Below are 20,907 nucleotides of genomic sequence, written 5' to 3'. Positions count from 1 at the left end.
ATTAACTTCACATCATACGCAAACAAGGACACTTCTGAGTCTATCCCTTCCGTTATGTCATTCACATATACCAAGAACAGCACAGGTCCTAGGACTGACCCCCTGTGGAACCCCGCTTGTCACAGGCGCCCACTCTGACACCTCGTCGCGCAGCATACTCGTTGTCTCCCTGCCAGGTATTCTCTGATCCATTGCAGTGCCTTTCCTGTTATGTGTGCCTGATCCTCTAGCTTTTGCAGTAACCTCTTGTGAGGAACTGTGTCGAAGGCCTTCTTGAAGTCCAAAAAAATGCAGTCGATCCACCCCTCTCTCTCTTGTCTTTCTTCTGTCACCTTGTCATAAAACTCTAGTAGGTTTGTGACACAGGATTTTCCCTCCCTGAAACCATGCTGGTTGTCAATCATGCACTTGTTTCTTTCCAGGTGCTCCACCACTCTCCTCCTGATGATCTTCTCCATGACCTTGCATACTATACACGTTAGTGATACAGGTCTGTAGTTTAGTGCCTCATGTCTGTCTCCCTTTTTAAAAATTGGGACTACATTTGCCATCTTCCATACCTCGGGGAGTTGCCCAGTTTCAAATGATGTGTTGAAGATCTTTGTTAATGGTCCACACGATATCTCTGCTCCCTCTTTATTGACCCACGGAGAGATGTTGTCTGGTCCCACCGCCTTTGAGGTGTCAAGTTCGCATAGCAGCTTCTTCACCTCCTCCTTGGTTATATGTACCTCATCCAGCACTTGCTGGTGCATCCCCCTGCTCTGATTTCCTGGAGTTCTACTGGTTTCTACTGTAAATACTTCTTTGAATCTCGTGTTGAGCTCCTGACATACCTCACGGTCGTTTCTTGTGAATTCCCCATCACCCTTCCTCAGTCTGATTACCTGGTCCTTAACTGTTGTTTTCCTCCTGATGTGGCTGTACAACAGCTTCGGGTCAGTCTTGACTTTCGATGCTATGTCATTTTTGTATTGCCGCCGAGCCTCCCTTCTTATCTGTGCATATTCGTTTCTGGCTCTTCGGCTAATCTCTTTATTTTCCTGAGTTCTCTGTTTTCTGTACCTTTTCCATTCTCTAGTACACCTAGTTTTTGCCTCCCTACACCTTTGGGTGAACCAAGGACTCGTTCTGTTCTTCCCATTATTTCTGCGTCCCTTGGGAACAAAGCTCTCCTCTGCCTCCTTGCATTTTGTTGCGACATAGTCCATCATTTCTTGTACTGGTTTTCCTGTCAGTTCCCTCTCCCACTGAATGTCTTGAAAGAAGTTCCTTAAGCCTGAGTAGTTCCCCCTTTTGTAGTTTGTTTTTTTCCCAGCCTATTCCTGCTGCTCTCTCCACTTGGAGCTCAACTATGTAGTCGAAGCACAGAACCACATGATCACTAGCTCCCAGGGGCCTTTCATACATGATATCCTCGATGTCAGAACTACTCAAGGTGAATACAAGGTCCAGTCTTGCTGGTTCATCCTCTCCTCTCTCTCTCTGGTAGTGTCTCTAACATGTTGATGCATGAGGTTTTCCAGTACCACATCCATCATCTTGGCTCTCCATGTTTCGGGACCCCCATGGGGCTCCAGGTTTTCCCAGTCAATCTCCTTGTGATTGAAATCAGGACATTATATATATATATATATATATATATTTATATATATATATATATATATATATATATATATATATATATATATATATATATATATATATATATATATATATATGTGTGTGTGTGTGTGTGTGTGTGTGTGTACTCACCTATTTGTACTCACCTATTTGTGGTTGCAGGGGTCGATTCACAGCTCCTGGCCCCGCCTCTTCGCTGACTGCTACTAGGTCCTCTCTCTCCCTGCCCCATGAGCTCTATCATACCTCGCCTTAAAACTATGTATGGTTCCTGCCTCCACCACATCACTTTCTAGGCTATTCCATGGCCTGACTACTCTATGACTGACGAAATACTTCCTAACATCCCTTTGATTCATCTGAGTCTTCAACTTCCAATTGTGACCTCTTGTGTCTGTGTCCCATCTCTGGAACATCCCGTCTTTGTCCACCTCGTCTCTTCCGCGCAGTATTTTATATGTCGTTATCATGTCTCCCCTGACCCTCCTGGCCTCCAGTGTCGTCAGGCCGATTTCCCTCAACCTTTTTTCATAGGACAATCCCCGTAGCTCTGGGACTAGTCTTGTTGCAAACCTTTGCACTTTCTCTAATTTCTTGACGTGCTTGACTAGGTGTGGATTCCAAACTGGTGCTGCATACTCCAGTATGGTCCTGACGTAGATGGTGTACAGAGTCTTAAACGAATCCTTACTGAGGTATCGGAGCGCTATCCGTAGGTTTGCCAGGCGCCCGTATGCTGCAGCAGTTATCTGATTGATGTGCGCCTCAGGAGATATGCTCGGTGTTATACTCACCCCCAGATCTTTTTCCTTGAGTGAGGTTTGCAGTCTTTGGCCATCTAAACTATATTGTGTCTGCGGTCTTCTTTGCCCTTCCCCAATCTTCATGACTTTGCATTTGGCAGGGTTAAATTCAAGGAGCCAGTTGCTGGACCAGGCTTGTAGCCTGTCCAGATCTCTTTGTAGTCCTGCCTGATCCTCGTCCGATTCGATTCTTCTTATTAACTTCACATCGTCTGCAAACAAGCACACTTCTGAGTCTATCCCTTCCGTTATGTCGTTCACGTATACCAAGAACAGCACAGGTCCTAGGACTGACCCCTGTGGAACCCCGCTTGTCACAGGCGCCCACTCTGACACCTCGTCGCGTACCATGACTCGTTGTTTCCTCCCTGTCAGATATTCTCTGATCCATTGCAGTGCCTTTCCTGTTATGTGTGCTTGGTCCTCTAGCTTTTGCAGTAACCTCTTGTGAGGAACTGTGTCGAAAGCCTTCTTGCAGTCCAAAAATACGCAGTCGATCCACCCCTCTCTCTCTTGTCTTACTTCTGTCACCTTGTCATAAAACTCTAGTAGGTTTGTGACACAGGATTTTCCTTCCCTGAAACCGTGCTGGTTGTCAATTATACACTTGTTTCTTTCCAGGTGCCCCACCACTCTCCTCCTGATGATCTTCTCCATGACCTTGCATACTATACACGTTAGAGATACAGGTCTGTAGTTTAGTGCCTCATGTCTGTCTCCCTTTTTAAAAATTGGGACTACTTTTGCCATTTTCCATACCTCAGGGAGTTGCCCAGTTTCAAATGATGTGTTGAAGATCTTTGTTAATGGCTCACACAATATCTCTGCTCCCTCTTTAAGGACCCATGGAGAGATGTTGTCTGGTCCCACCGCCTTTGAGGTGTCAAGTTCGCATAGCAGCTTCTTCACCTCCTCCTTGGTTATATGTACCTCATCCAGCACTTGCTGGTGTGCCCCCCTGTTCTGATTTCTTGGAGTCCTACTGGTTTCCACTGTAAATACCTCTTTAAATCTTGTGTTGAGCTCCTGACATACCTCTCGGTCGTTTCTTGTGAATTCCCCATCACCCTTCCTCAGTCTGATTACCTGGTCCTTGACTGTTGTTTTCCTCCTGATGTGGCTGTACAACAGCTTCGGGTCAGTCTTTACTTTTGATGCTATGTCATTTTCATATTGTCTCTGAGCCTCCCTTCTTATCTGTGCATATTCGTTTCTGGCTCTTCGGCTGATTTCTTTATTTTCCTGAGTTCTCTGTCTTCTGTACCTTTTCCATTCTCTAGTACACCTAGTTTTTGCCTCCCTACACCTTTGGGTGAACCAAGGACTCGTTCTGTTCTTCCCATTATTTCTGTTTCCCTTGGAAACAAACCTCTCCTCTGCCTCCTTGCATTTTGTTGCTACATAGTCCATCATTTCTTATACTGGTTTTCGTGTCAGTTCCCTCTCCCACTGAATGTCTTGAAGGAAGTTCCTCATGCCTGAGTAGTTTCCCCTTTTGTAGTTTGGTTTTTCCCAGCCTATTCCTGCTACTCTCTCCACTTGGAGCTCAACTATGTAGTCGAAGCACAGAACCACATGATCACTAGCTCCCAGGGGCCTTTCATACATGATACCCTCGATGTCCGAACTGCTCATGGTGTGTGTGTGTGTGTGTGTGTGTGTGTGTGTGTGTGTGTGTGTGTGTCGTGCCGAATAAGCAGAATTTGCGATCTTGGCTTAAATAGCAACGCTCATCTTGCCATATAAGACAAGTGAAAATTTGTGTATGCAATAATTTCGCCAAAATCATTCTAAACCTAACGAAAAAAATATATTTCACTGTGTTTGATTAGTATTAAATTACTGTAAACAAATCTAAAATATATATTTAAATTGCTCTTGTTATAATAAGGTTAGGTAAGTTTTCTAAGATTCTTTTGGTGCAAAATTAAATTTTTTTACATTAACATTAATAAAAAATATATATATTTAAACGTATAAGAGAAAATTTCAGAAAGAACTTAATTTTATATGAGTTCTTGCTAATTGACCAGTTTTACATATTCGGCACGACATATATACATATATATATACATTAACAGGGGCTCTGGTGGCCTGGTGGTTAACGCTCTCGCTTCACACGGTGAGGGCCTGGGTTCGATTCCCAGCCAGAGTAGAAACATTGGACGTGTTTCTTTCCACCTGTTGTCTATGTTCCCCATCAGTAAAATGGGTACCTGGGTGTTAGTCGACTGGTGTGGGTCGCATCCTGGGACACTGACCTAAGGAGGCCTGGTCACAGACCGGGCCGCGGGGGCGTTGACCCCCGGAACTCTCTCCAGATAAACTCCAGATATTAACAAGTCGGCTGTCTCCCACCGAGGCAGGGTGACCCAAAAAGAAAGAAAATCGTCATGAAGAAAATACTTTCATCATTAAACGCTTGCACCTCACTCACACATAATCACTGTTTTTGCAGAGGTGCTCAGAATACAACAGTTCAGAAGCATATACCTATAAAGATACACAACATATGCTTCCAAACTGCCAATATCCCAAACCCCTCCTTTAGAGTGCAGTCATTGTACTTCCCATTTCCAGGACTAGTCCGGCTATATAAAAATAGCCGGTTTCCCTGAATCCTTCACTAAATATTACCCTGCTCACACTCCAACAGCTCGTTAGTTACCAAATACCATTCGTCTACATTCACTCCTAACACGCTCACGCACGCTTGCTGGAAGTCCAAGCCCCTCGCCCACAAAACCTTCTTTACCCCCACCCTCCAACCTTTTCGAGGACGACCCCTACCCTGCCTTCCTTCCCCTCCAGATTTATACGCTCTCCATGTCATTCTACTTTGATCCATGCTCTCTAAATGACCAAACCACCTCAATAACCCCTCTTCAGCCCTCTGACTAATACTTTTATTAACTCCACACCTTCTCCTAATTTTCACACTCCGAATTTTCTGCATAATATTTACACCACACATTGCCCTTAAACAGGACATCTCCACTGCCTCCAACCGTCTCCTCGCTGCTGCATTTACCACCCAAGCTTCACATCCATATAAGAGTGTTGGTACTACTAAACTTTCATACATTCACTTCTTTGCCTCCATAGATAACGTTTTTTGTCTCCACATATACCTCAACGCACCACTCGCCTTTTTTTTCATCAATTCTATGATTAACCTCATCCTTCATAAATCCATCCACTAACACGTCAATTCCCAAGTATCTGAAAGCATTCACTTCTTCCATACTCCTCCTCCCCAATTTGATATCCATTTTTTCTTTTTCTAAATCATTTGATACCCTCATCACCTTACTCTTTTCTATGTTCATTTTCAACTTTCTACCTTTACACACACTTCCAAACTCGTCCACTAACCTTTGCAATTTTTGTTTAGAATCTCCCATAAGCACAGTGTTATCAGCAAAAAGTAACTGTGTCAATTCCCATTTTGTATTTGATTCCTCACAGTTTAATCCCACCCCTCTCCCGAACACCCTAGCATTTACTTCTTTTACAACCCCATATATAAATATATTAATCAACCATGGTGACATTACACATCCCTGTCTAAGACCTACTTTTACCGGGAAGTATTCTCCCTCTCTTCTACACACCCTAACCTGAGCCTCACTATCCTCATAAAAACTCTTTACAGCATTTAGTAACTTACCACCTATTCCATATACTTGCAACATCTGCCACATTACTCCCCTATCCACTATCATGTGCCTTTTCTAAATCCATAAATGCAATAAAAACTTCCTTACCTTTATCTAAATACTGTTCACATATATATGCTTCAATATAAACACTTGATCTACACATCCCCTACCCACTCTGAAACCTCCTTGCTCATCCGCAATCCTACATTCTGTCTTAGCTTTAATTCTTTCAATAATAACCCTACCATACACTTTTTCTGGTATACTCAGTAAACTTATTCCTCTATCATTTTTACAATCTCTTTTCACCCCCTTCCCTTTATATAAGGGGACTATACATGCGCTCTGCCAATCCCTAGGTACCTTCCCCTATTTCATATATTTATTAAACAAAAATACCCACCACTCCAACACTACATCTCCCCCTGCTTTTAACATTTCTGTCATGATCCCATCAGTTCCAGCTGCTTTTCCCCCTTTCATTCTACGTAATGCCTCACACACCTCCCCAACACTCATGATATACGTCCCTGGCCAGTGCATGAAATTACCGCCTCCCTTTCTATGTCGACATTTAAAAGTTCCTCAAAACATTCTCGCCATCTACGCAATACCTGCATCTCCCCATCTACTAATTCCCCTACTCTGGTTTTAACTGACAAATCCAATTGTTCCCTAGGCTTTCTTAACTTGTTTAACTCACTCCAAAGTTTTTTCTTATTTTCATTAAAATTTCTTGACAGTGCCTCTGCCACTCTATCATCTGCTCTCCTTTTGCACTCTTTCACCACTCTCTTCACCTTTCTTTTACTCTCCATATATTCTACTCTTCTTATAATACTTCTGCTTAGAAAAAACCTCTCAAAAGCTACCTTTTTCTCTTTTATTAAACAAATATACCAACCACTCCAACACTATATCCCCCGTTCATCATTCCACCAATCACTACTCTTTCCTCCTGCAGCCACCCTCTTATAACCACAAATTTCTGCCTCACATTCTAATACTTCATTTTTAAAACTATTCCAACCCTCTTGAACTCCCCACTACTCATACTTGCACCAGCCCACCTTTCTGCCAATAGTTGCTTATAGCTCACCCGAACTTCCTCCTCCCTTAGTTTATACACTTTCATCTCCCTCTTACTTCTTGTTGCCATTTTCTTGTTCCATCTACCTCTTACTCTAACTGTAGTTACAACTAAATAATGATCTGATATATCAGTTACCCCCTTTATAAACGTGTACATCCTGGAGCCTACCCATCAAACTTTTATCCACGAATACATGATCTAACAAACTAATTTCATTATGTGCTGTATCATACCTCGTATATTTATCCTCTTCTTCATGAAATATGTATTACTTATTACCAAACCTCTTTCTACACATAGCTCAATTGAAGGCTTCCCATATTCATTTACCCCTGGCACCCCAAATTTACCTACTACTCCCTCCAAATTTTTACCCACTTTAGCATTGAAATTCCCAACCACAAGTACTCTCACACTTGGTTTAAAGCTCCCCACGCATTCACTCAACATTTCCCCAGATCTCTCTCTCCTCTACACTTCTCTCTTCCCCAGGTGCATATTTGCTTACTATAACCCACTTTTCACATCCAACCTTTATTTTACTCCACATAATCCTTGAATTAATACATTTATAGTCCCTCTTTTCCTGCCATATCTTATCCTTCAACATTATTGTTACTCCTTCTTTAGCTCTAACTCTATTTGAAACCCCTGACCTAATCCCATTTATTTCTCTCCATTGAAACTCTCCCACCCCCTTGAGCTTTGTTTCACTTAAAGCCATGACATCCAGTTTCTTCTCATTCATAACATCCGCAGTCATCTCTTATCATTCGCACAACATCCACGCACATCCAGACATCCCATTTTGACAATTTTCTTCTTTTTAGTAATTATTACAGGAAAAGTTGTTACTAGCCCTTTGTTCCCGGCATTTTAGTTGACTTTTACAACACGCATGGCTTACAGAGGAAAGATTATTATTCCACTTCCCCATGGATATAAAAGGAAAAGTAATAAGACCAAGAACTATTAAGATAAACTCAAAGAAAACTCAGATGAGTGTGTATAAATAAACTTGTACATGTATGTGTAGTGTGACCTAAGTGTAAGTAGAAGTAGCAAGACGCATCTGTAATCTTGCATATTTATGAGACAGACAAAAGACACCAGCAATCCTAACATCATGTAAAACAATTACAGGCTTTCGTTTTGCACTCGCTTGGCAGGACGGTAGTATCCCCCTGGGAGGTTGCTGTCTACCAACTTACTACTGTAAAAATTATTGCATACACAAATATATATATATATATATATATATATATATATATATATATATATATATATATATATATATATATATATATATATATATATATATATATATATATATATATATATTTGTTGATGAACACCTCGAACTGCGGTCCATAAATTGGCAGTCCGGCGTTCCATCATCTAGGCTATCCTGGACTCTTAATATGAAAGAATGAAAATAATTCTGTATTATAATCCATCAGAGGCACCCAACTGACCTCCTGGTAAAGCTCCTGGACCGAGGGAAGGAATTCAATTGGGTTACAGTTGGTGCCATTGTAGGAATATAATTCAGTATTAGTTTCGATTTCTTCCTATTAGAGGCCAGGTTTTGTCTAGACGGTAGAGCGTCTGACAGTCAATTTATCGATTGTGGTTCAAGCTACTCGTTCCCTCTTGTGTTTCCCATTGAGGCATGGTGACCCGAGAAAGAAATACTTTTATCATTACTCTATCACTACCTTGCCTGAGACGCGTCTACACTATATTTCCAAAACTGTCACACGACTTTACCTTTCCTACAGAACGGAGACACTATACTTCCCACCTCTATTACTTAAGTCAGGCTAACCGGTTTCCTTGAATCCTTTCATAAATGTTACTTTGGCCACACTCCAACAGAATGTCAAATCATAAAAGACATTTGCCTAAACTCGTTTCTGTCTGCCACGCTCACTCATGTTTGCTGTAAGTCTGAGCCACGTGCACACAAAACCTCCTCTACCATTTGCCTCCAGCCTATCCTTGGACTACTCCTACCCCGCCTTCCTTCCACTACAAATTTATACACCCTCCAAGTTATTCGATTTTGTTCCATCGTCTCTAAATATCCAAACCACCTCAACAACTCCTCTTCAGCCCTCTGGACAATACTTTTAGTAATCCCTCACCACCTCTAATCTCCAAGCTACGCGTTCTCAGCACAATATTCACACCACGTATGTCCCTCAGACACGACATCTCCATTGCCTCCAGGCTACTCCATATTCCTTCTTTTACATACCCTCTCAAACTCGTCCACCAACTTCAGCAACTTCTCTTCAGAATCTCCCAAAAGCACACTGTCATCAGCGAAAAGCAACTGTAACAACTCCCACTTTATGTTAGATTCTTTATATTTTAACCATATAACTCTTCACAATACCCAAGCATTCACTTCTCTTACAACGCCATCTTTTAATACATTGCATAACCACATCGATCGTCTCCCTTCGTGGTAGAGTCATCTAAATAAAGAAAAGAGACTTTCCCTATCAATCACTTCATCGTCTCCATAGAGGTGTTTCAGAACTGCAGCTCAGATGCCCCTCTGAATTTCAGTTTCCCCACGTTTTCCAAAGGGCAGGCACTGTGTTTCTCACCACCAGGACTTATGTCCGGCTAACAGGGTTCCAATAATCCCTTCATATATTATCTAGCTTACACTACAACAGTACCTCGTGTCATAAATCCCACTTCTCTCCACTCATTCTTATCTAACATATGCTTGGAAGTCCTAATCCCCTCGCATACAAAACCTCCTTTATCCCTTTCCTTCAACCTTTTTAAAGATGAGGTCATCCATTCCTTCTCTCTACAGAATTTTACACCCTGTAAATTATCAAATTTTGCTCCCTCTTCTTTAAACATCTAAATCATCTCAGCAGCTCCTCCTAAGCCGTTTAAATGAAGCTTTTAGTAACTCTGACCTGCCTTTTAATCTCTAACCTACAAATTATCTGCATAATAATCACAGCACACAATGCCCTTAGACACAATATTCCGACTGTCTCCAGCCTTTTCTTACTGCAGTATTCAAAACCCATCATTTGAGGCTGCTGATCACAATAAAGAATTCGATATTATTTGTTTGGATTTTAGTAAAGCTTCTGAGAGAGTACCGCACCAGAGACTATTAAAGAACAGTATATAAGCCACTTCTACTGCCCTTACTGTACTTTCTACAAGATTGATGGAGTGAACACATCGACTCTAGGCTGAGGGACTGATTACCATTTGAGGGACTGATTACCATTTGAAAGTATTGGTGCCACTATACTTTCCTTCATTCATCTTTTTGTCTCCATGGAAAACGTTCTTTGTCTCCACAATGGCCTGCCTCAGCACAACTCCCACCTTTTTTCCCCCTCATGATTTCTATGGTTCGCCTCATCTTTTTGGATCAGTCTGCTGACACATCCAATCTGAAATATCTGAACCACATTCACTCCCTCCATACTCCGTCCCTTCAATCTGATATCCAGTCTTGCATTGCCTAAATTTTTTTTTTACTCTCATCACCTTGCTCTTTCTTACGTTCGCTTTTAATTTCTTTTTCTTTTTCACTTATCCTTCAAAATTCGTCCACCATACTTCATTCTTACAGTGGGTATGAGCCAGTTATCTGTAATACAAGTAGAGGTTTGAGAAAGAACATGAGAACACTCACTGTTTTAGGTACTATCATGATGCTAACCAGCTTAATGCTGTTGTGGGTCTGATGGCCAATGCTGCTCCTACATACCAGGGAGCTTGTTCTTCAATGGTAGTGCGACAGGACACAAATGGTGCACTCATTTGACGTATCTGTCATGCCTTAAAGCTGGCTTACATAGATATGGAGGCACATCGTTACGTGTGAGGAACATCGAATTCAGTATTAGCATTCGGCGCTCACCACAGTAAACTGTTCTGACGTCCTTTATTGCAGTTGATTCACCTCTGTTTATGCTATAATTGCATCCACCTGTTGGCAATTGTGCCTTTATCCATTTTCCATCTTCAGTTCCTCTTGTATTCTATCTCTCTGCAACGATTTTTTTAGATCTTTATATTGTAACACATGTCTTTGATAAATACATTGTTAAATAGCTTTAAGTTATCTCGTTTTGCTCCTTGTTAATATTTCTAGGCTAGATTCTTCTAAAATTAAGGGTGATGTTGTTTGTTCCATCAGGAGTGGATCCTCCACCTGAGATACGCCCAAGCAAGAGACGCTGGCGAATATGTATGTCAACTGTCAACTCACCCTCCTATGGTCTTCATATCCACGCTAACCATCACAGGTAAATATATGTTATTAAAGTGACTGTGTGTGTGTGTGTGTGTGTGTGTGTGTGTGTGTGTGTGTGTGTGTGTGTGTGTGTGTGTGTGTGTGTGTGTGTGTGTGTGTGTGTGTGTTCCCCAAACTGCGCTCACCTAATTGTGGTTGCAGGGGTCAAGTCACAGCTTCTGGCCTTGCCTCTTCACTGGTCGCTACTAGGTGAACTCTCTCGCTGCTGCATGAGCCTTATCATACCTCTTCTTAAAGCTATGTATGGCTCCTGTCTCCACTACATCACTTTCCAGACTGTTCCACTTCCTGACAACTCTATGACTGACGAAATACTTCCTAATATCCCTGTGACTCATCTTGGTCTTCAATTTCCAATTGTGACCACTTGTTGCTGTGTCCTATCTCTGGAACATCCTGTCTCTGTCCACCTTGTCAATTCCTCTCATTATTTTATACGTCTTTATCATATCCTCCCCCCCCTCCCTCCTGTACTCCAGTGTCGACAAGTCGATTTCCCTTAAAATCTCTTCGTAAGACATGCCTCATAGCTCTGGGACTACTCTCGTTTCATCCTTTGCACATTTTTTTTTCTAATTTCATAACGTGCTTGACCAGGTGTGGGTTCCAAACTGGTGCTGCATATTCTAGAATGTGCCTGACGTAAACTGTGTACAGAGTCCTGAACTATTCGTTACTGAGGTGTCGGAATGCTATTCTTAGGCTTGCTAGTCACCTATATGCGCACCTTGATGTGCGCCTCAACACTATACTCAACCCAAGATCCTTTATTTTCAGTGAAGTCTGCCGTCTTTGGCTTCCTAGACTACTCTGCCAATGGTCTTTTTAGCCCGCTTCCCCGATCTTCATGACTTTGCATTTCGTGGGGTTAAACTCTAGGAGCCAGTTGATGTTCTAAGCTTACAGCGTGTCTTGGTCCCCTTGTTGTCCTGCCTGATCCTATCTGATTGAATTATCCTCATTAGCTTCAACTCGCTTGCAAACAGGGACACATCTGAGACTATCCCTTCCGTCATATCATTCACATATACTAGAGAGCACCGGTCCTAAGACTGACCCCTCTGGAACCCCGCTTGTCACAGACACATCGTCACGTACCATGACATGCTGATGCCTTCCTGTCGGGTATTCTCTGATCCATTTCGGTGCTTTCCCTGTTATACCTGCCTGGTCCTGCAGCTATTGCACTAATTTATTGTGTGGAACGTTGTCAAAAGCCCTCTTATGGCCTAAAAATCTGCATTCTACCGACCTCTCTCTTTCTCTTGCCTTATTTCCATCACCTTGGCATAGAACTCCAGTAGGTTTATAACACAGGACCTCCCTCCCTGAAGCCGTGCTAGTTGTCGTGAATAAGCTCATTCCTTTCTAGGTGCTCCACCACTTTTCTGGTAATTTTCTCCATGACTTTGCATACTATACATGTGACACTGGTTTGTAATTTAGTGCTGTGAGTCTGTCCCCTTCCTTATAAATTAAGACTTCATTTGCTGTCTTCCACACATTAGGTAGTTGCTCTGTTTCGATAGATGTGTTGAAGATTGTTAGTGGTATGCAGAGCGCCTCTGCTCCTTCTCTCAGGACCCACAGAGAGATGTTATTTGGTCCCATCGCTTTTGACGTATCTAGTTCGCTTAACGGCTTCTTCACCTCCTTCTCTGTTGCAGGTAATGTGTCCGGCTCTTGATGGTGTACCTGAGCACTCTGGCTTTGTGGATTCCTTTCGGTCTCCACTGTAAATACTTGTTTAGGTCACTTGTTAAGCTCTTCACATACTTATCGGTCGTTTCTTGTGATCTCCCCACCTTACTTCCTCAGCCTGATTACCTGGTCCTTGATTGCTGTTTTCCTCCTGATGTGACTGTACAATAGCTTTGGGTCAGACTTGGCTTTCGCTGCTACTATGTCATTTTCGTATTGCCACTGGGCCTTTCTCTCCATATCTATGCACATCCATTTCAGGCTCTTTGATTAGTCTCTTTGTTTCTCTGGGTCCTATGCCTTCTATACCTCTTCTATTCATTAGTGCGCGTGGTTTTGGCCTCTCTACACCTTTGGGTGAACCAAGGGCTTCACCTGGCCTTCTCATTATTTCCATTGCCCCTGGGAATGAACTTCTCTGCTTCCTTGCATATTGTCACATATTCCATCCTATCATTTATTGATTTTCATGCCAATCCTCTTTCCCACTGAACCTCATGGACGAAGTTCCTCATGCCTATGTAGTCACCTCTTTTGTAGTTTGGTTTATTTCTTCATGCCCTTCGTGCTTCCCTCTCCATTTCTAGTTCTATGTATTCGAAGCTCAGAACCACGTTATCACTAGCTCCGAGGGGCCTTTCATATGTGATGTCTTCAGTATCTTAACTACTCAAGGTGAATACAAGGTCCAGTCTGCTGGATCGTCCTCTCCTCTGTCTCAGGTAGTGTCTCTCCAGGCTTTCCCAGTCAGTTTCCTTGTGATTAAAGTCACCCATAACCAGTAGCTTTGCCCTGCCCATGTAGGCCCTTCTTGCCACTTCTGCCAGCGTTTCGACCATGTCTCTGTTACTCTCGCCATTTTCTTCTCTTGGCCTCCTGTTATTCTCTGGTGGGTTATACATGACCACAATCACCGCCTTGGAACCTGCAGCCTGAAATTTTCCTATTATATAGTGCCTTGCTTTGCCTCCATCTCTCCTAACCAGCTCCTCAAAATTCCATTGGTTTGTGTTGAACAGTGCAACGCCTTCACCCACTCTATTCCCTCTATCTTTCCTGATAATCTGATATCCTTTTGAAAAGATGGTATCTGTTATCATTCCTGTGAGCCTGGTTTCCATGAGAGCTATGGTGTCTGGTGATGTTTCTGTGATTCTTTCGTGCCACTCCTCCCACTTATTCGTCATTTCATCAGCGTTAGTGTACCAACCCTTCAGTTTCCTCCCCAGGACTGTATTTGGGGGGGATGTGGGGCTTGTGGGAGTGGGAGACCTGACACAGTGCTCTGAGGGTCTACTGTGTAGAGTGGTTTGGGGGCTGTGATTGTGGAATGGGGTTTGTTTAGGAGTAATATGCTTTTTTGTGGGGCTCTGTGGGTGTTCGTGTTTGTTTTTCCACTCAAATCTCATTGTCCTCTACTGACTATCTCTTCCTTTTCATCTTTGTTTCCTCTCTCTCAATTTCCATGGTCCTGTTGTCGTTCTCTTGTGTTCTAGGAACATCCTCCGGTATATTACTGATTCCTTTAATCGTGGTTTCTCCTCTAGGATCCTGTTCCTCACCGACACTGTCTTGAAAATTACTCTGACATGCTGATTTTCCCGTCGAGTATTCCCTCTTCTCTAAAAATTTATTAGCTCGGTCATGCTGTCCTCACCTGTTTAATGATATTTTCAATCTTTTTTTTTCTCTGCTGTCTTTCATCGCATGTCCTCCTTTTGCTCTCCTGAAGCCCATGTATAAAGACTGACTTTTTCCTCTCTTTCTCCCTTTGCTTTTCCCTCTGCATCTCTGGATCCCATATATACATAGCTGTTGCCTTCCTTACTATTTTCTGTATCTCCTGGCGGCTTGTTCCCGCCTCTGTAGGGGGGCATGTCACTTTCTTAACCAACACACCCCCTTACTTACTGCCACCCCTGTGCCAAACAACATGCCCCTTTTTTCCTCCACATTTCCTGGTGGCCTGATAGGGCCTCAATAATAAGTCTTTCTCCTTCCTTTCCTTGGACACCTTGTTTAATATTGGTGGACCTGCTCCAGATGCTTAGTCCTTTGTGATCATTGGCCCTGTATATTCCTTCAGCATTTTCACTTCAGCTTCTAGTTTCTGCATCTTGGCTTTTGTAGCTTTAGCTCTCATCTTCTAATTCTTCTTTTCTTCTTCCATCCTCTTTTCCATTCTCGCAGTAAGCTCACCTAACTTGCTTTCCCACCCTTGTTCCATCCTTTTGGTGAGTTTTCTTTCAGTTGCTTTTCCCTTGCAGATAATTCAGGAACACTTTCATCCCTGCAGACTTTTCTCTTCTTAAATTTGGTTTCTTTAATTTTCTTCCTGGTTATTGTTTTCTCAATGTTTTCTCCCACGAGAAATTTGAAATTCAGTATGGCATGGTAGTTAGTGCCCAGACGACACTCTTTTTCGACTTTATCTAGACATACTGGATCCAGTATTCCTGCTTCATCTTTCCCGTGTCTGTCTGTAAGTCTCTCTCTGTCTGTCTGTGTGTATTTCTTTCTCACTCGCTCACTCGATCTCTCTTCCTTTCTGATGCAGTGTCCACTATATGCTAATACAAAAAGTTCTCCTTTGCTTCCCCTATGTTGGTCATGTGGACCACAGTTTGCCGAGTCACTTTGTGGTTGGTAACTTCCATGATTATCAACAGTATCCCATCCATTTGGGCTACTCTTGCTGCTTGTGCTATTATATCAAACACTGCTTTGCTTTTAAGTCCCCACTTATACAAATTTGACTCGTATATGGTTATTTTACTTCTGTTTATCCTTCTCATCCGTTCAAAACCCAGAGCTTTCTGATAAAAAGAAGTTTAACTCCTCCCCTGTTTCTTCTTTCTTTCCTCGTGTGTACCATATGCACATATTTCTTTTTTTTTACTACGCTCTGATTTGTGGAGTCCATGCTTTCTATTCGCTGCTCATTTGTTACAAGGGGAGAGGTGAAGCTGAAGATAGTGCGTACATAGTAACATCAGGGGAGTCAGGGTTATAGTCACTGATTGGAATGAGAAAGAAGTAGCGTGTGCGGGTACTGTGATAGTGAACAAGGTTGGGGTCCATGAATTAGATCTGGGAGATGGAAAAGCTTCTTGCTACTCGCTCTTGTTTTTCATTCCTGTAAATGACGATATTTTAAGTGTTCCCTCAACTGTTCTCACACCATTTTCATTCTGAATCGATCTAGAAACATACTGTGATTTCTTTTCCTTCTCAGAAATGTTTCCTTTCTCAAAGTCCTGTTTTGATCTTGTACCGAAGTTATTATGAGGAAGTTGTATGCCTGGAAATGCTTCCCATCCTTAGAAAATAATCCATCTACTGTAATTCCTTCTGTCTTCCTTTTTATTCAATGATCGAAACGATTTAATTTTCCTCCTCATCACATCTTCTTCCTGGCCTTTACTAGCCTTTTATAAGTCTATAAGCCATCATTGATTTACCACTTTGTTTTCCCTATTGTCCCTTCCACCAGTTTGCCTTGTCTGTTGTCACCAGTTTCCTTCCTGTTTCTCTTTCCACCTACTACGCCTCCTTGTCTCCTGAGAAAATTTTTGCTAATGAGTTTTCTCCTTTACTTCTGCTTTTCTCATCATTATTATTAAGCCTAATACTGCTCGCCTCATTTTCCTCCAAGTCTTCATCGGCTTTTTCATTTCATTTTCCAGGTGCTTAACTCTGTTCTAAGCCATAATTGCCCATTTCATCTCTAAAATGTTCTCTTCCCCCGTTATTTTACTCATTGCTATATGCATACATTTTCCGTGAACTTATTAACTCTTAAAGTGTTTGTCTAGTTGTTGAAGGCATTTGCCGACAGACACGTTACATATGAAAATTTTGTGTGTAGAATAAGATAAGAGATAAGATAAGATTTCGTTCGGATTTTTAACCCCGGAGGGTTAGCCACCCAGGATAACCCAAGAAAGTCAGTGCGTCATCGAGGACTGTCTAACTTATTTCCATTGGGGTCCTTAATCTTGTCCCCCAGGATGCGACCCACACCAGTCGACTAACACCCAGGTACCTATTTGCTGATTTTGTGTGTAGAATCGTGTGTGTGTGTGTGTGTGTGTGTGTGTGTGTGTGTGTGTGTGTGTGTGTGTGTGTGTGTGTGTGTGTGTGTGTGTGTGTATACTCACCTATTTGTGGTTGCAGGGCCCCCGCCTCTTCACTGATTGCTGCTAGGTCCTCTCTCTCTCCCTGCTCCATGAGCTTTTTCAAACCTCGTCTTAAAACTATGTATGGTTTCAGCCTCCACTACGTCACTTTCTAGGCTATTCCACGGCCTGACAACTCTATGACTGAAGAAATACTTCCTAACATCCCTTTGATTCATCTGAGTCTCCAATTGTGACCTCTTGTTGCTGTTTCCCATCTCTGGAACATCCTGTCTTTGTCCACCTTGTCTATTCCGTGCAGTATTTTATATGTCGTTATCATGTCTCCCCTGACCCTCCTGACCTCCAGTGTCGCCACTCCGATTTCCCTTAACCTTTCTTCATAGGACAATCCCCTTAGCTCTGGGACTAGTCTTGTTGCAAACCTTTGCACTTTCTCTAATTTCTTGACGTGCTTGACCAGGTGTGTGTGTGTGTGTGTGTGTGTGTGTGTGTGTGTGTGTGTGTGTGTGTGTGTGTGTGTGTGTGTGTACTCACCTAGTTGTGGTTGCAGGGGTCGAGTCACAGCTCCTGGCCCCACCTCTTAACTGGTCGCAACTAGGTCACTCTTCCTGCTCCATGAGCTTTATCGAACCTCTTCTTAAAACTATGTATAAATCCTGCCTCCACTACTTCACTGCTCAGACTGTTCCACGTCCTAGCATCTCTGTGATTCATCCGTGTCTTCATCTTCCAATTATGACCCCTTGTTGCTGTGTCCCATCTCTGGAACATCCTGTCTCTGACCACCTTGTCAATTCCTTTCAGTATTTTATATGTCGTTCTCATATCCCCCCTATCTCTCCTGTCTTCCAATTTCATCAGGACGATTTCCCTTAACCTCTCCTTGTAGGACATGCCCCTTAGCTCCAGGACTAGTCGTGTTGCAAATCTCTGCACTTTCTCTAATTTCCATACATGCTTGGCTAGGTGTGGGTTCCAATATGGTGCTGCATATTCCAATATAGGCCTGACGTACACGGTGTACAGAATCCTGAACGATTCCTTATTGAGATGTCGGAATGCTATTCTTAGGTATGCTAGGCGCCCATATGCTGCAGCAGTTATTTGGTTCGTGTGTGCTCAGGAGATATGCCCGGTATTATACTCGCCCCAAGATTATTTTCCTTTAGTGAGGTTTGCAGTCTCTGGCCCCTACACTATACTCCGTCTGCGGTCTTCTTTACCATTCCCCAACCTTCATGACTTTGCACTTGGTGAGGATGAACTCCAGAGACAGTTTCTGGATCAGGCCTGCAGCCTGTCGAGATCCCTTTGTAGTTCCACCTGGTCCTCGTCCAATTGAATTCTTTTCGTCAACTTGACATCTGCGAGCAGGGACACTTCTGAGTCTATTCCTTCCAACATGTCGTTCACAAATATCAGGAACAGTGCTGGTCCTAGGACTGATCTTGTAGAACCCTGCTCGTCACAGGTGCCCACTCTGACACATTGTCATGTACCGTGACTCACTGGTGTCTTCCTGACATGTATTCCTTGATCCATTGCAGTGCCTTCCCTGATATAACTGCATTGTCCTCCAGTTTTTGCAGTAATCTCTTGTGTGGAACTGTGTCTTACGCCTTTTACAGTCCATGAAAATGCAATCTACCCACCCCTCTCTATCTTGTCTTACTGTTGTCACCATGTCATAGAGCTCCAGTAGGTTTTTGAAACGGGATTTTCCGTCTGTGAAACTGTGCAGGCTGTCGCTGATAAACTCATTCCTTTCTAGGAACTCCACCACTCTTCTCCTGATAATCTTCTCCAGTGACACTGGTCTATACATTAATTCTTTGTCTCTGTCTCCTTTTTTAAAAAATGGAATTACATCTGCTGTCTTCTATACCTCAGGTAGTCGCTTTGTTTCGATATATGTATTGAAGATTGATGTTAGTGGCAAACACAGCACCTCTGCTCCCTCTCTCAAGACCCATGGAGAGACGTTATCTGGCCCCATCGCTTTTAAGGTATCTAGCTCGATTAGCACCCTCTTCACTTCATCGGTTGTATGTATTGTGTCCAACACTTGATGGTGTACCCCACCTCTCCGCCTTTCTTGAGTCCCGTCTCTGTGAACACTTCTTTGAATCTCATGTTGACCTCCTCACATCGTGGTCATTTCTAGTGATCTCCCCTCCTTCCTTCTTCAGCCTGATTACCTAGTCCTTGGCTGCTGTTTTACTCCTGATTGGCTGTACAACAGCTTCGGGTCAAATTTGTCTTTCTCCACTATGTCCTTTTCGTATTGCCGTTGGGCCTCCCTTCTTACCTGTGCATATTCATTTCTGGCTCTACTTCTTTCCTTATTCTCTAGAGTACTTTGCCTTCTATACTTCTTCCATTCTCTAGCACACTTGGCTTTGGCCTTTCTACACCATTGGGTGAACCAAGGGCTCATCCTGGCTTTGTCGTTATTTCTGTTACCCTTGGGAACAAAACATCTCCTCAGCTTCCTTGCATATTGTTGTCACATATTCCATCATCTCGTTTACTGACTTTCCTGCCAGTTCTCTGTCCCACTGAACCCCGTGCTGGAAATTCTTCATGCCTGTTTAGTCACCTCTCTTGTAGTTTGGCGTCATTCATCCTGCCCTTCCTACTTCCCTCTCCACTTTTAACTATAATGTATTCAAAGCTCAGAACCACATGATCACTGGCCCAAATGGGTCTTTCAAATGTGATGTCCTCAATATCAGCACTAGGTCCAGTCTTGCTGGTTCATCTTCTCTCTCTCTCTCTCTCTCTCTCTCTCTCTCTCTCTCTCTCTCTCTCTCTCTCTCTCTCTCTCTCTCTCTCTCTCTCTCTCTCTCTCTCTATCTCTCTATCTCTCTATCTCTCTATCTCTCTATCTCTGGTAGTGTCCTTTACGTGTTGGTACATAAAGTTTTCCAGTACCACCTCTGTCATCTTAGCCCTCCACGTTTCTGGGCCTCATGTGGCTTCAGGTTATCCAAATCGATTTCCAGGCTCATGTGAGCCCTGCTCGCACGAGCCTTTCTGGCCACTTCAGCCAGTGTGCCAACCATTGCTCTATTACTCTCATACTCTTACCATGGCCTCCTGCTTTTCTGTGGTAGGTTATACATCAATGCAATTACCACCTTGAGACTTCCACACTGATGTGTTCCTATTATGTAGCCTCTTGCTTCTCCTCTGTCTCCTCTCTCCAGCTCATCAAAATCCCATCGGTTTTTAATGAGCAGGGCCAATCCTCCACCTCCTCTGTTCCCTCTTTCCCCAGGATTTGATATCCTGTTGGAAAGATGGGATCTGTTTTCATTCCTGTGAGCTTGGTTTCTGTGAGAGCTAGGATGTCCGGTGATGCCTCTGACTCTTTCGCGCTACTCCTCCTACTTATTCGTTATTCCATCAGCATTGGTGTACCATCCCTTCAGTTTCCTCTCCAACACTGTTTTCTGGGAGGTCTGTGAGGGTGGAGGATCTGGCAGTGTGCTCTGGAATTCTATAGCATAGAATGGGGTGGGAGCTGTAAATGTGGATTGAGGTTTGTGTTGGGATAGCATGTTTGGTTGTG

General features: G+C 43.0%; 1 protein-coding gene across 1 annotated transcript in view; it reads left to right on the top strand.

Moving 5' to 3' along the window:
• LOC128691064 (zwei Ig domain protein zig-8-like) overlaps nt 1–20,907 on the top strand; it is a 424,774-nt gene that overhangs the window by 348,149 nt on the left and 55,718 nt on the right. Inside the window, exon 3 of the mRNA XM_070089263.1 lies at nt 11,374–11,482. Coding sequence (XP_069945364.1) covers nt 11,374–11,482 — 109 coding nt within the window. The remainder of the gene's footprint in view (nt 1–11,373; nt 11,483–20,907) is intronic.

The sequence above is a fragment of the Cherax quadricarinatus genome, chromosome 27 (genome assembly GCF_038502225.1).
Source record: "Cherax quadricarinatus isolate ZL_2023a chromosome 27, ASM3850222v1, whole genome shotgun sequence".
NCBI lineage: Eukaryota > Metazoa > Arthropoda > Malacostraca > Decapoda > Parastacidae > Cherax > Cherax quadricarinatus.
The sequence above is the reverse complement of the archived record's forward strand: the minus strand, read 5'-3'. Positions and strand labels throughout refer to the sequence as shown.